Source organism: Eptesicus fuscus, chromosome 15 (assembly GCF_027574615.1).
Source record: "Eptesicus fuscus isolate TK198812 chromosome 15, DD_ASM_mEF_20220401, whole genome shotgun sequence".
Classification (NCBI taxonomy): domain Eukaryota; kingdom Metazoa; phylum Chordata; class Mammalia; order Chiroptera; family Vespertilionidae; genus Eptesicus; species Eptesicus fuscus.
This window is the reverse complement of record NC_072487.1, coordinates 48451007-48467442: the sequence shown is the minus strand read 5'-3', so window position 1 is coordinate 48467442 and position 16436 is coordinate 48451007. Positions and strand designations below refer to the sequence as shown.

The 16436-nt window shown below is 40.9% G+C and overlaps 1 protein-coding gene across 3 annotated transcripts in view; it reads left to right on the top strand.

Annotated features, from left to right (window-relative positions):
• RIGI (RNA sensor RIG-I) overlaps positions 1-16436 on the top strand; it is a 59911-nt gene that overhangs the window by 9858 nt on the left and 33617 nt on the right. For 2 of the 3 annotated variants that reach the window (XM_054727527.1, XM_008142005.3), the window contains exons 1-4: positions 2479-2645; positions 11248-11382; positions 14664-14845; positions 15784-15931. In XM_054727527.1, coding sequence (XP_054583502.1) covers positions 2540-2645; positions 11248-11382; positions 14664-14845; positions 15784-15931 — 571 coding nt within the window. In that variant the 5' untranslated portion in view covers positions 2479-2539. Of the gene's footprint in view, positions 1-2478; positions 2646-11247; positions 11383-14663; positions 14846-15783; positions 15932-16436 lie in introns of those variants that run through there. The other variant, XM_054727528.1, reaches the window with a different exon arrangement.

The window sequence follows — 16436 nt, the reverse complement described above, 5'->3', positions numbered from 1 at the left end:
AAGAGGAGGCCGATCGATGATTCTCTCATTGATGTTTCTATCTCTCCCTCTCCCTCTCTGAAATCAATAAAAATATATTTTTAAAAATATTTGAAAAATTCAACACCCATTTATGATAAAAGCAGAGTAAACCTGGAATAAAAGAGAACATCAATCTGATAAAGGCATCTGAGAAAAACCTATGCCCAACATTGTAATTGAAGTGAAACAGATCATTTCCCCGATGAAATTAGTAATAAGGGTGTAAACCCCTCATCACTTTAATTCAACTTGTTATTGGAGGTCATGGGTGGTGTAATAAGGGAACAAAATACAGGACATAAAGGTTGGAAAGCAGCCTAGCTGGTTTGGCTCAGTGGATAGAGCGTTGGTCAGCAGACTGAAGGGTCCCGGGGTTCAATTCTGGTTAAGGGCACATGCCCGGGTTGCAGACTCAATACCCAGGGGGCATGCAGGAGGCAGCTGATTAATGATTCTCATTGTTGATGTTTCTATCTCTCCCTCTCCCTCTCTAAAATCAATAAAATATTAAAAATTTAAAGATTGGGAAGGAAGAAGTAAAAACCATGTTACATGACTATTTCTAGGAAAATTTAAGGAATCTACAGAAAAATTCCTAGACCCATTAAGTTCAGCAATGTTGCATAAAACAAGGTAAAAAAACAAAAAGACTTGTATTACTATCTACTATCAACAAACAATTTGAAAATGAAACTTTAGAAACAATTCTATTTAGGGTAGCATCAAAGAACATAAAATAGTTAAAGGAGAGAAACTTTCATCAGCTGCCTCCCTCATGCACCCCAAACCTAGTATGTGCCCTGACACCGAGGATCAAACTGGCCAACTTTTGGTATACAGGACAGCACCCCAACCAACTGAACACACTGGCCAGGGAAAAACCTGTACTGTTAAAACTTAAAATATTACTGAGAGAAAGTATAGAAAATAAATTTATGGGTTAGAATTCAATGTTGTTAAAATGTCAATTCTCCCCAGGTTTATCTATGGGTTCAATGCAGTTCTGATCAAAATCCCAATCACTTGTGTGTGTGTGTGGTAAGCAGGGGAAATTGACATTTATTCTTATGTCATAACAAAATGCAGAGATCCAATATAATCTTTACAAAGCAGAATAAAGCAGTATCAGCACACAGACAAATGGAACTAATTAGAATTTAAAATACACCTGCATACATAGAGTCAATTGATTTTTTTTGACAAAGGTGCCAAAGCTATTCAATGGGAGCAGAAAATTTTTTCAACAAATGAAACACTTTGTGCTGTTAACAATTAGAAGTAAAAAATGAAACATTGACCCTTACACCTCATACCACAACAAAATTAATTTGAAATTATCATAGACCTAAATGCCAAAGAAATAAAACACAAAGACAAAGAATACCTTAATGACCTAGGAGTAGCAAAGATTTATTAGAAGACAAAAAGCAGCCCTGACCAGTTTGGCTCAGTGGATAGAGCGTGGGCCTGCGGACTCAAGGGTCCCAGGTTCAATTTCGGTCAAGGGCATGTACCTTGGTTGCAGGCACATCCCCAGTGGGAGGTGTGCAGGAGGCGGCTGATCGATGTTTCTTTCTCATGGATGTTTCTAACTCTCTATCCCTCTCCCTTCTTCTCTGCAAAACAATAATAATAATAATAAATATATATATATACACACATATATATGTATATATATATGTATATATATATTTAAAAAGACACAAAAAGCAGTACACAGAGAAAAAAACTGAAATTTGGATTTCACTAAAATAAACTTGCTCAAGACACCTTTAAGAAAAACGGTAAATCACAGACTAGGAGAAGACATATGGGATACATATATTTGACAATGGGCTTGTTTCTAGAATAAATAAATAAACTTGTAAATCCATAATACAAACAAAAACCACTCAGGCAAAAAAGGAGGAGCAAATGCTTCACACGCCAAAAAGAAATTAGTACATGAGAATGTGCCCAACATCATTAATTATCGAGGAGTTAAACATTAAAACCACAATGCACCAAGTTATATAAACAAACAAACAAACTGGCCAGTGTGTGTATTTACTGGGTGTGTATCTAGTTCCTTCCTCCTAACGCTACCGGTGGGAATGCAGGTGGCGAGGCCGCCGGGGAAAACAGGTGGGCGTTTCCGGTCCCGTTAAACCTGCCCGCACAACCGGGGCGGGGGCGGGGAGCGGCTCCTCCGTACACGTTTTTAAAAACTCAGAATTGTGCCCTTCAAATCTGTGCCCTTTATTTAACCTGAACTTTACCCCGATACCCCCAAAACACATAAGATGAAATGAAACTCAGAAAAACAATCCCACGGGAGGGAAAAGCTGGGCGCTAGAGAGGAAAGGAAACTGCGTGCGGAAGGCGGGGCGGGAGGCTGCGCCCCGGGGTGGCCCTGCCCCGCCTCCGCTGGTTGCGGTTTCGGTTTCCCCTCCGTTTCCCCTCCGCCGTTAAGGTCTCCCCGGCAGCTCTGAAAGCGGGGCGCTGGTGAGGAGGGCCGTGCGGGAGCCGAGCTGCGGGCATGACGGCCGAGGAGCGGCGGAACCTGCTCGCCTTCCGGGACTATGTCTCCAAGGTCCTGGACCCCACCTGCGTCCTCAGCTACCTGGCCCCCTGGTTTACGGAGGGTGAGTGGTGGCCGGGGCGCCCGCCCCCAGGACAGGAGACCTGCTGAGGACGAGTTCTCCCGCCGGTTTTCTACCCCTTCCCTCAGTCAACGCGGGAGCCTGCTGGGAACGCGGGGTTTGTGGCAGGACCCCCACAGCATTTCAGGCTAGAGCAGTGGTTCCCAGGGGGGCAATTTGATGTTTAAGGGGGGCAGCTCAAGAACGAGTTATTCACAGTGAAGTTTTTGCATTTCTTATGGTTCTAAGGGTATATAAATATATATTGTGACATATTTATGCATCCCAGTTCTCTATGTTTTGAAACTGTATTTGCTATTTTTTCATATCACTTCATATTATTATTTTTTTTAACAATTTCTTCCTCAGTACTTCAACTGCCCTTTTGTTCTTTTCTTAAATTTTTTAATAAATCTTTATTGTCAGATTATTACAATTGTTTCTCCTCCCCCCCCCCCCAATATCTCCCCTCCTCCCGGTTCCCACCCTTCCCTCTGCCCTTACCCCCCCCCACCTTATCCATAGGTGTATGATATTGTCCAGTCTCTTCCCGTACCCCCCACACAGACACCCCCTTTCCCCCTGAGAATTATCAATCCACTCCCATTCTATGCCCCTGATTCTATTATGTTCATCAGTCTATTCTGTTCTTCAGATTTTTAATTCACTTGAGTTTTAGATTCACTTGTTGATAGGTATGTATTTGTTGTTCATAATTTTTATCTTTACTTTTTCTTCTTTTTCCTCCTTTTAAATAATACCTTTCAGCATTTCATGTAATCCTGGTTTGGTGGTGATGAACTCCTTTAGCTTTTTCTTATCTGTGAAGCTCTTTATCTGCCCTTCAATTCTGAATGATAGCTTTGCTGGGTAGAGTAGTCTAGGTTGTAGGTTCTTGCTATTCATCACTTTGAATATTTGCTCGCCCGCCACCAGGCCGATTCACGCGCCTCCGTACCTCAGCCCTTCCGTGTGTGTTCTTTCTTTTTCCTTCTTAGTTGTAAATCTACCATTCAGCCAGCTTTCCTGTGGTTCTGGGTGGTAGACGCTTTGTCTTTTAGTTGTATTTTTGAAATTGTTGTGCGCGGCGGCAGTTTAGTTGTTTAACTTTGCCGCCATCTTGGTTCCTTCTCTTGTTCAGGGCCTCCCTTTCGTTCTTTTCTTTTTCTCTTTCATGGATGCCATGTTCTTTGGAAGCTTGTTTAGACTAAGTTAATGACCTTTTTAGGCTTCCTCCACGTGAATAGGAGTTCACTTTTGAATAAGAATTATATGTCACGGGTGGTGGGGGGAGGGTCATCAGGATTTTAGAGATGCTTAAAGGTGGGGCATGGCCAAAAAAAGTTTAGGAATCACTGGACTAGAGCTTGTCAGAGTTTGAGGGTGACCTTGAGGACCCGACTGGGGAAACTGAGTCTCAGTGAGGTGAAATGACTTACTTAGGGGTACACATCTATTTAGATTCAAAGCTGAAGAAACAAGTCGCTGTCCATTATTTCTATTAGTAGTTATGTCTACTGTTTTGTGCTGACATCAGCGATTCAGAAATAAGATACAGGCCCTGCCTTTAAATACATGGTGTTGAGGGGTGGGACATGGGTGAGGACAGATGTACACAGATGATTACAAAACACCGTCAGAGCTGCAAGAAAGTTCATGCTGACTCTGCAGGTCACTTCCAAAATATGAAAATGTGAGAGGAGACTTGGACTGAATGGCTTTAGGCTTTAATTCAGGTGTTTCAGCTTTTGATACATACGAAGATGGATAATGGCCATTAGGTATATTTGTATTGAAATGCTTTTTTTTTTTATACTTCATGGTATATTTTATTTTATTTATTTTTACAGTGAATAATGTGTTGTTTTTTTACTGATCTTTTTTTTTCTTTATTGATTAAGGTATTACATATGTGTCCTTAACCTCCCATTGCCCCCCTCCCCCGCCACCCCGATTGAAGTGCTTTGTGCTGGAGGTAAGCACAGACTGGGAAACAGAAGGGAATTGAGATGAGAGAGTGGATCTGGCCATTTCTTTTCAGACTCCAAGTGCCTAAATGCCTTTCCTGATGTGAGTCAGGTTTTGGAAATTGCATTAAAGCAGTTGGATAACTTTTCTGCTAATTGTCTGGAAAACCAAACCACAGGCTGTGGAGTGAGGAGTGAGAGCATACCACCAACAGTGAACCTCCACTTTCTAGTTGTGCTCAGAGTGAAGTCACAAGATAACATCCTAGTGACCTCAGAGTAGCTTCTACCCCTGAAGACTGTAAGCCCATGCAAGACATTCTTTTAGAATTTCCTGGAATGGGTGAAACACTGACTGGTGTGAATTCCATTCTTTCATATTGTGTCAATAAACAAAAACTCACGTGTCAGCCTTATGCTAGCATTGGAGATAGTTTACCCATATTTCTGCATATTACCTAATAGGAAGCATCATGTTAGGACTAAGGAATTAGTAGTGAACGAGATAGAAATGGTCCCTGCCTTGATTGAGATTGGCGTGCATATGTGAAGGCAGGTAACTAAACGAACAATAGATAGTAAAGTGTGGTAACGGCTTTGGAAGACCATAGTCTGCTGTGGGAGTGCATAGGTAGGATTGTTTTTAGTTCATATGTTAGATTTAATTTATAGTTACAATGCAACCACAGTAAAAATAACCAAAAGGTAAGTAAAACGTCTTTAAGAACTCTAGCCCGGCTGGTATGGCTCAGTGGTTGAGCGTTGACCTATGAACCAGGAGGGCACAGTTCGATTCCTGGTCAGGCCACATGCCTGGGTTGTAAGCTCAATCCCCAGTATGGGGCCTGCAGGAGGCAGCCGATCAATGATTTTCTCTTATCATTGATGTTTCTATCTCTCTCTCCCTCTCCCTTACTCTCTGAAATCAATAAAAAATATATATATTTTTAAAAAAGATAAGTAAAACAACAACAAAAAGCAAGCTGAAGAACACTATATTATCTTCATTTTGAATGTTAAAGGTATCATAAAGGCTTTATTTCAAGTCCCTCACCAGAGGCAACTTTTATCATTTAGTTGGTTTATATCTTTACTGTTCATTTCTTTTTTAAAAATTTATCTTTATTGTTGAAAGTATTACAGATATTTCCTTTGTTTTTTTTCCCATTGACCCCCTTCACCCCACACCCGCCCCTCCTAGGCCTTCATCAACTATTGTCTGTATCCATGGGCTACAGTAAGTTCCCGGTTAATCTCTTTCCCACCCTCCCCACCCCTACAGTTCATATACATGGGTCCATAAACTTTTTGCTTTCTCCCCATCTTTTTCTGTTTTCTATTAGATTGATAAAGTTTCTATATCTCCTATTTTTCTCTTGGAAGCTCTGATTCTATGAGTTAACCTTAATTGTGACAAGTATATTCTATCAGTCAGGATTCAGTCAGAGAGTGGAAACACTAATGAGTGTTATGGCTGAATATACACTTTCTGACCCATTTTTTTGCCCTCCTTAGAAGGCAGTGGGCCCTGGCCAGGTAGCTTGGTTGGAGCATTGTCCCAATGTGCCAAGGTTGCGGGTTCAATGCCTAGTCAGGACACATACAAGAGTCAATCATTGAATGCATACATAAGTGAAACAGCAAATTGATGTTTCTCTCTCCCTTCTTCTCTCTCTCTAAAAATCAATCAATAAATTAAAAAGGCAGTGGGAGGCTATCCATATCCTTATGCCCATACATTTGTATGTACGCACACACAAATATACCAATATGTTTAAATTACATTAGCAATATCCTGTATCTCTTTTACTATAATTCTTCTCTCCCTGTGTTGGATGTTGGGAAAGGAACACTGAAGACATGTTTATTCTGGAGAGCTTGCATGATCACTGGGGTTCTGCAGGGCTTTAATTAGGCTATCCATGATGTTTTAAGGTGGACCATGATGTTTTAAGGTGGACCTGGGTGTGGATTTTTTTGCAGTACCCTCTTGCAGTACACTATATGCTAGAGGGACACTGCGGGAGCAGAATTCTGAGTATTTATCTATTCCTTCAGTAACATTTCTGGACACATTCATGAGCAAGGCACTTTGTTAGAATGCAAAGATGAAGTCATAGATTATTACAACACTAGAGGCCCGGTGCACGAAATTCATGCACGGGGGTAGGGGGGCGCCCTAAACCGGCAGTCGGACATCCCTCTCACATTCCTGGACCACTGGCTCCTAATCGCTCACCTGCCTGCCTGCCTGGTAGCCCCTAACTGCCCACCGCTGCCGGCCAGGTTGCCCCCAACTGCCCTCCCCCCACCTGCCAGCCTGGTTACCCCTCATGGCCCCCCCGCTGGCCTGGTTGCCCACACAGCCTGCTGTTCAGTAGTTTTGTCATCCCTCACTAACCCCCCTGCCGGCCTGGTCGTCCCACACAGCCTGCTTGTTCAGTCGTTTGGTCGTCCCTCACTAACCCCCCTGCCAGCCTGGTCGTAGGCAGCCATCTTGTGAGGGTGTGAGGGTTAATTTGCATATTACCTCTTTATTATATAGGATGTCCACGATCATAGTCTCAGAGAGAAGATAGACCCTCAAACAATTGCTATATACTGTAGTGTCAGTGTGTTGAGGAGCACATGAGACTTGGTTGGAAAGTTTGTAAGGAGGACATTCTGAAATAAGGGAAGTGTGCTGAAGGCGGCCTGCCCCGTTTATCGGAATTCTGACTTAGGGGAGTGCTGAAGGTGGTGCCCCTAATTATTCCTTGACCTTTCCAAACAAGTCTGTGCACGTGCAGACCCCAGGTGTTTACTGGAATCCTTATGCTTAATCTTTGGGTGTCCTTGGTTAAAGGACACTGCAAACACATGGGTCCTCCCAAGATTACTTATCCTACTGATTGAATCTAAAAGATAAACTTTATCTCAAACTGCTGTTACAATAAAAGTCTAACGAGGCAGGTGATCGAGGCTGTCTGGTTCCTTTAGCCAGGCAGTCCCTTAGCCCTCTCTTTCACAGCAAACGTTGTGTCAGAGTAATCCATTCTTCTGTCGCTCAGGGTCTGCTGGTCAGCACTGGCATTGGGGCTGTAGTCAAAGGCATATAAAAAGACTCAGACCCCAGCCCTAGCTGATTTGGCTCAGTGATTAGAGCATCAGCCTGTGTACTGAAGGGTCCCAGATTTGATTCCAGTGAAGGGCACATGCCTGGGTTGTGGGCTTAATCCCAAATAGGGGGTCATGCAGGAGGCAGCTGATCAATGTTTCTCTTTCATCGATGTTTCTATCTCTCTCTCCCTTCCTCTCTGAAATCAATAAAAATATATTTAAAAAAAAAAAAAGACCGAAAGTCCAGTGTGACTCAGTGGTTGAGCATCAACCTGGGAACTAGGAGGTCACGGTCAGGGAACATTTCCTGGGTTGCAGGCTCGGCCCCCAGTGCAGGACCTGCAGGAGGCAGCCAATCAATGACTGTCTCTCACCATTGATGTTTCTGTCTCTCCCTCCCTCACCCTTCCACTCTGAAATCAATAAAAAATATATTTAAAATAATTTAAAAAATAAAAAGCACAGAAAAGAGATCAGGAAATTCTACCTTGGAAAAAAAAGAAAAGAAATTCTACCTTGGGAAGCTGGAGATGGCACACATGCTATACACAGATGAACCTTGAAAACAGTATGCTAAGTGAAAGAACCCAGTCACGCCTACATATGAATACCATTCCTATGAAATGCCCCAAATAGGCAGATCCTTAGAGACTTAAGTAGATTATTAGTTGCCTGAGGCTAATGGGAGGGTACATGGGGAGTGACTGCTAATGATTATAAGATTTCTTTGTACAGTAATGAAAATGTACTAAAATTGTTTTCGGAGAAATTGGGGTATTCTCTTCCCCTCTGGGTGCTGGGGATAGGGTCTTTTCGATATCTCAAGAAAAAGAATTTTCTGGGACTCACGCCAGAGGATGAATGATTTTTTATTTGTGTGAAGTTACATTCCTGCGTTTCCAAAGTCCCATTTCCCTTCAGTGCAGTTATAGAAGAAGTGTAGCTGGGGTTTCAGTACAGTTAGGAGCAAAGCCAGTGTCCAGAGTTTTCTTTCCGTGTTGGAACCAGGTCCAGTTCAACATCAGGCTGGTTGTAGTCCCTTCGTCCATTGTGTATGGGCTTCCACATGGCCATGGGCGATGTGGGCGAATTCCGGGGAGCACACCTCGAGCAATCAGAGTCCCAAAAGCATAAGAGGAACCAAGAGCACAAGAGCTTCTTTGTTCAGGGAATTAAGTATCCCAAATTTCCTCCTCCTTGCAGTGGCCATGCCCACTCTGGCCAATGATCTGTTCCCAGGTGTGACTGACAGACAAGTGCCTTCCCGGGTACTTTCCTGGGCATGCGTCCATATATTCTTCTCCCTGTCCAGTCCCTTCCCCCTGCAATTTGGGGAACAGATCGGTGGCTCCCTGGGGAATGTAAAGCTTTAGCTTCCTGGGTGAAGCTGCCCAAATGACATGCCTGTAAAATTTGGCCTTCTTGGCTCCTTTGTTCCTGTTATTAATACAGGGTTAATTACAACAGTATCAAAATTAGATAGTGGCGATAGTTTCACAACTCTTAAAAGTCATTGAATTTTGTTGTTGCCAAGACAGAGAAGGAAGGCGTCTCTTTTTTTCATTCAGCATACCTTTGTTGAGTGTCTGTTACCTGCTGTGTTCTCTTCTAATCCCTGAGAATATGATGGTTGGCCATCCAGACATCTGGCTTACTCCCTTGGGATTTACATTCCATTGGCAATGGGGAGAAAAGTGGAAAATTACCAAGTGTCAGGTCATAATGAAGGCAACGGTTTGACCACCACCTCAGACATGGAGTTAGTGTACAAAGTGTGTATGACAACCTGCTGGTTGGTGGGTACTTTTCTGCTACCTGGCCTCCCTTTTTTCTCTTTAGCTCTTCCTGCTTTCTCTTTTCTGCCATATTGCCTACTGTCTTAGCAAGAGCCCGGGGAAAGGACCATGAAAATATCTCTGTTTGTTTCTAACTTTGCTTGCTGAGTCCACTGTACTTGTTACTGATGCCATGGAGTGGTCCTATCCTCACACGCTTAGTCCTACAGTTAATTCAGACTTTTGAACAAGAGACTATTGCCGAAGCCGGTTTGGCTCAGTGGATAGAGCGTCGGCCTGCGGACTGAAGGGTCTCAGGTTCGATTCTGGTCAAGGGCATGTACCTTGGTTGCCGGCACATCCCCAGTAGGGGGTGTGCAGGAGGCAGCTGATCGATGTTTCTCTCTCATCGATGTTTCTAACTCTCTATCCTCCTCCCTTCCTCTCTGTGAAAAATCAATAAAATATATTTAAAAAAAAGAGACTATGAAAATGTTGGAGGAAGGCTTTCTTCCATCTAATCCAGTACTTCCAGGACTTCGCCCTTGTTGTGGGAGACTTTTTCATATATCTTTAAGAAACTTCTTTGTAATAATTTTTTTTTGGTTCTCAACTGTCTTGATGTGGCTTATTCTGTATATCCTTGGTTATAGCACTTCTTTTCAGCTAGACTTCAGGTGATTCTCAGTGATGGTTCCGTAGTTTAGTTGTAATTTTGATGTGGTTGAGGGAGGAGGTGAGCACATTGTTTACCTACTCCACCATCTTGACCGGAAGCCAATAAACTCCTTTTCTTTAGGACGGCCCTAGGGTGTGCTCCTGACTTCATACCAAACTAGGAGAATTTCCAGAAAGGATGGCAGGGTTGGTGAAGAATGAGCAGAGAATTTGCTGCCTTCCTGCTGTGCTTCTATTGCTGTTTTGTTACAGTTTCCATCTCCACTTCATAAACTTTGACAACCCTGTTCAGGCTTTTCTTTCAATTATTACTGTCATAATTAGCTAGTTATTAATTAATATTAATAATATGAAGAGTGCAAAGGGGAGGCCAGACATAATAAGCATGGTCATCTGGGCAGCTTCACCAGGAAACTACAACTTCATGCTTCCCAGGGAACCACCCGTCCATTCCCTGCAGATCACTGGGGGAAGGAACCAAACAAAGAGGAATTAAGTGCATGTGCAGTGAAGTCTGGGTGTCATAGGGAAGGTCCCTGTTTGTCAGTCTACCCTGGGAAAAGATAATTGGCTAAGGGGGTGAAGCCACTGCAAGTGCATGCAATCTTGAAGGGTTAATTGGTTAAGCTCCTGGTTACAATCCCCAAAGAGTTCCTCTCTCTTGTGCTCTTGCTCGCTCTTGAGCTCTCTTGCTCTTTGACCCACACTTGCCCACCATGTGGCCTTAAGCATGCAATGGACTGGAGCTGGGAGTACAAGCTAAGCTAGCCAGAAGCTGGGTTGGACTGTGTTTTAATATGAAGTGGAGACTCTGGGCAGTGGCCTTAATTCTAGCCTGCTGAAGACAAGGCTGGACTTTTTCCACAGTGGGAAGGAAGGAAATGGGACGTTGGAAATCCAGGGGTTCAATTCCACAGGAATAAAGATCTCTCCTCCTCCCTCGAGAGTCTCAGAAAATTCCTTCTCTTGCAACATCGCAGGAACTCCACTTCCACAGGTTAGAGGCTGCCACAGAGGGCACCCCACCAGTAACACAATGACTCATGGTTCTACAGTTTGATGAGTCACTCTTGCTTCTCTTTGTAGATGAGGTGCAGTATATTCAAGCTGAGAAAAACAACAAGGGTGTGATGGAGGCTGCCACACTTTTTCTCAAGCTCCTATTGGAACGCCAGGAGGACGGCTGGTTTCGTGGCTTTTTGGATGCTCTTCACCATGCGGGTTTGTTTATTCTTTTTACGCACAAATCAAAGTCTATTACTGGACTGTTTCAGAATGCTATAAAAGGGAAATGCTATTAATCTTGAGGTATCCACATATAATTAGTCTTTTTAAAAATGTTTTTATTGATTTTTAGAGAGAGAGGAAGGGTGAGGGATAGAGCGATAGAAACATCGATGAATGAGAAACATCATCGATTGGCTGCCTTCTGCATGCCTGCTGCTAGGGATTGAGCCCTCAACCCAGGCATGTGCCTTGACCAGGAATCAAACCGGTGACCTCTTGGTCCCTGGGTCGACACTCAACTGCTGAGCCACACCGACCGGTCTAGTTCATGTCTTTTAAGCTGAGGCAATGTAAAGACTATTTTCAGGCAGATAATATAATTGTCTGCCTGAAATATCTAAAGGAGTCTACAGAGTATTGTAAGTAATGATAGAATTTAGCAGCTTCATTGGATAGAGGATCAGTATACAAAAGTTAGTTGCATTTTCACCCACTGGAAGCAAATAGAAATATCATTTATAATAGCAACAAAAGTTATCATGTATTTAGGAACAAACCCAGCGAAAGGTGGGTGAAGTCTGAATGGAGAACATGTTAAAATGATATTGAAAGATATTAAAGAAGTCCTATCTAAATGGAGATACATACCCATGCATATGAAGAGGATGACTTGATATCATAAAAATGTCATCTCTCCCTATATTGACCTATATATTCAGTACAATTCTAGTAAAAATCTTACATGCTTTTTCAGGAGTTTGACAAGCTGATTCTAAAATATATTTAAAAGAATTATGACCCAAGGACAATCAATAACTCTCTAAAGAATAATTAAAATAGCCTGGGGTTTTCCCTTCAAGATAACAAGTTTTATTGTAAATTCGTAGGCATTGAGACAGTGTAACTCTGTTCCTAGAATCAACCAGCTGACCAATGAAATAGAATAGAGTCTTCAATTAGGCTCATGTATTTATGGAAACCTGTTATAGATCTCTGGGAAAGGAGGATCATTAGGAAAGGAGGGGCTTTTGGATTAATTGCAATGTGCCATTATAAGCAGGATAGTTTAAAGAGGATAAGGTTAAACCTTAACTTTCCTATCCATGCGGATACAAATAAATTTGTGTTCCTTAATTCATTCCATTCATATATATACACACAATATGAATTCAAAAGAATTAAAGATTTAATTCTAAAAGGTAAAATTTTACAAAAGAATATGGGATCATATTTTTATGACCTTGGATTATGGCAAGATTTCTGAAACAAGATATTCAAGCATTAACCATAAAAGAAAGATTGATAAGTTCCATGACATTAATATTAAGAGCATTTGTTTGTCAAAACACACTAGAAAGAAAGTGAAAAAAAGCCGAAACCGGTTTGGCTCAGTGGATAGAGCGTCAGCCTGCGGGCTGAAGGGTCCCAGGTTCGATTCCGGTCAAGGGCATGTACATTGGTTGCGGGCACATCCCCGGTGGGGGGTGTGCGGGAGGCGGCTGATCGATGTTTCTCTCTCATCAATGTTTCTGGCTCTCTATCCCTCTCCCTTCCTCTCTGTAAAAAATCAATAAAATATATTAAAATAAAAAAGAAAGAAAGTGAAAAAAGCAGATTGGGAGAAGATAACCTGCAAAATACATTATGACCAAAGAATTAATATATAGAATATTTTTTAAAAGGCTTTAAAATCAATTAGGAAAAGAAAGAAAACTTCAGCCCTGGCCAGTGTGGCTCAGTTGGTTGTAATGTCCTATGCACTGAAGGGTTGTGGATTCAATTCCTGGTCAGGGCACAAGCCCATGGTTGCATCCCCGGTTGGGGTGTGTATGGGAGGCAACCAATCGATGTTTCTGTCTCACATGGATGTTTCTCTCTTTATCCTCCCTTCCTCTCTCTCTAAAAATAATTAATTATTTATTATAAAATAAGTAATTAATTAATACTTATTGTAAATTAGAAACATAACGAGGTGACATTTTATAACTAGTAGATAGCCAAACTGAAGAAGTCCAACAGTGTTAAGGCTAGAAGAGGACATTTAATAACAGGTAATCTTAGCTATCACCCTACAACCCTGGCCGGTGTGGCTCAGTTGGTTGTGCGTTGTTCCATGCACCAAAAGCTTGCCAGTTTGATTTCTGGTCAAGGCACATGCCTGGGTTGCGGGCTCAGTCACCAATAGGGGGCGTGCAGGAGGCAGCCAATGGATGTTTCTCACTCTCTGCCTGTCCCTTCCTCTCTCTAAAATCAATAAAAACATATTTAAATTAAAAAAAAAATCACCCTACAGAGTGTAACTTGATAAAACTATTTTGAAAAAACAGTTTGGCATAGTTCAACTCCCATGTATCCTATTGAGCAGTTTTACTCTTAGGTATGTACCCTAAAAAATTTCTTATACATATATTCCCGAATTCAAACATGAATGCTCATAGTATAATTGTTCGTATTAACAAAAGCAAGCAAGCAAACAAAACTAGAAGCAACCTCGAAAAGAGGAGAATGGATAAATAAATTTTAAAATATTCACACTATGGTTGATTATACTTCAACAAAAGGTATGAGCAAAGCTACAGACAACAACACAGGTGAAGCTTAGAAATGTAATATTAAACTGTTTTAAAAATCAGAGAAAATTCCATTTAGTAGAATATAATTATAAAGTTCTAAACAAAACATATATTGTTTAGAGCAGTGGTCGGCAAACTGCAGCTCGCAAGCCACATGCGGCTCTTTGGCCCCTTGAGTTTTTAGCAAAGGCCAGCTTAGGAGTACCCTAATTAAGTTAATAACAATGTACCTACCTATATAGTTTAAGTTTAAAAAACTTGGCTCTCAAAAGAAATGTCAATCATTGTACTGTTGATATTTGGCTCTGTTGACTAATGAGTTTGCCGACCACTGGGTTAGAGAATCAAAGGTATGTCATGCAACTACTCAAAAAAATTAAGGGATTGATACATCAAATTCAGGGTAGGAGGATATTTTATACTAAGATCGAGTGTAAAACTTCACATTTATCCTTTGTATTTTCTCCCAAGATATGATAAATATTGTTAGAAGATCTAAAATGTTGGGTACCTAAAATGAATATGTAGTTTTCTTTTTGAAAGATCATTAATAACTAAGGAGACTTAGATATTTTTGAGTTCTCTCACTATTCATTCAGACATGATTCCTTGATATTAAATAATGTCAAAGTATTTTTTAGTTGGTCTCATAAAAGCCCCCAATTCTCTCTCTCTCTCTCTCTCTCTCTTTCTCTCTCTCAGGTTATTCTGGACTTTATGAAGCCATTGAAAATTGGGATTTCCACAAAATAGAAAAGTTGGAGGAGCATAGATTGCTTTTAAGGCGTTTGCAACCAGAATTTAAAACCAGAATTAATCCAAATGATATCCTTCCAGAAATATCTGAATGTTTAATTAATCAGGAATGTGAAGAAATTAGACAGGTAATTTAATTAAAATAAAATTCTGAATTTGGGGGAAATAATTTGAACATGGAAAATGTTTTCTGTTTTCTATAATGCTTTAGACCTAAGAAAGATCCTGCAATCCACAAAAGTCTTCAAATCTGAGACATAGTACTTTTAATTGTGAATTAATTTTTATGTCACAAATTTTTTTCAGGTTTGTCCTATTTTCAGTTAAAAAGATTTTTATTGCTTTCTGAATAATGTTTTATGCAAATTTAAATAAAATCAACCAGTTTAGCAAATTAAAAAAAGCCATATAATTTAGTGGTTAAGTATTCAGGCTCTGGACACAAATAAACTTTGTTAGAATCCTAGCTCAACCACTTACTAGTGATATGATCTTAGGCAAGTTAGTTTCTCTAAGCCTCTGTTTATTCATGTATAAAATGGAAATAATAATAGCATCTTATTACTATATTTTTATAAATATTAAATTAGATAATATATGTAAAGTGCTTACATATGCCTGGCGCATAATAATAAATGCTCAATAAATTTTAGTTATTATGATTACGATTAATAAAAGTCATGTAAGTCTCACTACCTTGAAAAACCCACTTGTTAATATTTGGTTATGTCTTTTAAAATATCTCTTTATGCCAATATACCCATGTTTTGAATGGCTATTATGTGGGTTGTTTTCCTGATGTTGCTGATGATGATTGAATATAAGATCTCAGAGGAGGTGAGAATACTTGGCTTGACATAGTGATACAATATGAACAGGACAAGGACAAAGGAAGGGTTTTTTTTTAAATTGTGTGGGATGGGGCAAAAATGTTCATGAGTAAGATCTATTGAACCAAACAATGATTTTAAATGAGATAGCACTTGAATTGGTATTTCTTCAGTAAAAACTCATAAAAGGAAAACTTTGAAATAATTGATCAGTCAACTGCAGTTGTCTTGCTCAGGTTTGTTCCAACAAGGGGCCGATGGCAGGTGCAGAGAAAATGGTTGAATGCCTTCTCAGATCAGACAAGGAGAACTGGCCCAAATATTTGAAACTTGCTTTGGAGAAAGAAGAGAGCAATTTTAGTGAACTGTGGATTATAGAGAAAGGTAGGATTTTGAAGGAACAGTTCTGAAGGGGGGCTGGGAGGGTTTGAAAACATGCTCTGCCTTCCTCATAGTTCTCCTTAGGGCTTCCTTCATTCCTACCTGTTTTTCACTCGCTGTCAGAGGCATTTTTCCCCTCTGATACCCATCGCTACATCTCTAATGAGAGACCAGCATGAAATTGAATTCTGGAAGGCAAGCGGCTACTTGCCTACAGAAATAGTTTGGGTGTATATAACCCCAAAATATGGACCAGGGCAAACCGTCCTCATCCAGATATCCCATCAGGCCCAAAGGATTTGGGGGAGGCAGGCCATCTGGAACTGAACCAGAGCAGGATTGAAAAAAAGAATCTATTGTGATTAAGTATCTGAGTCATCATCTGGTTTCCTGAAGCTAACCTCAAAGCATCGTTTTAAAGGCTGAGTTTGGTAAACCCTCTTAGCTTTTTCTGGCTTCTTTAGATCACAGCTTGTTCCAGAAATTGTGTAAATACACATCTGATTGC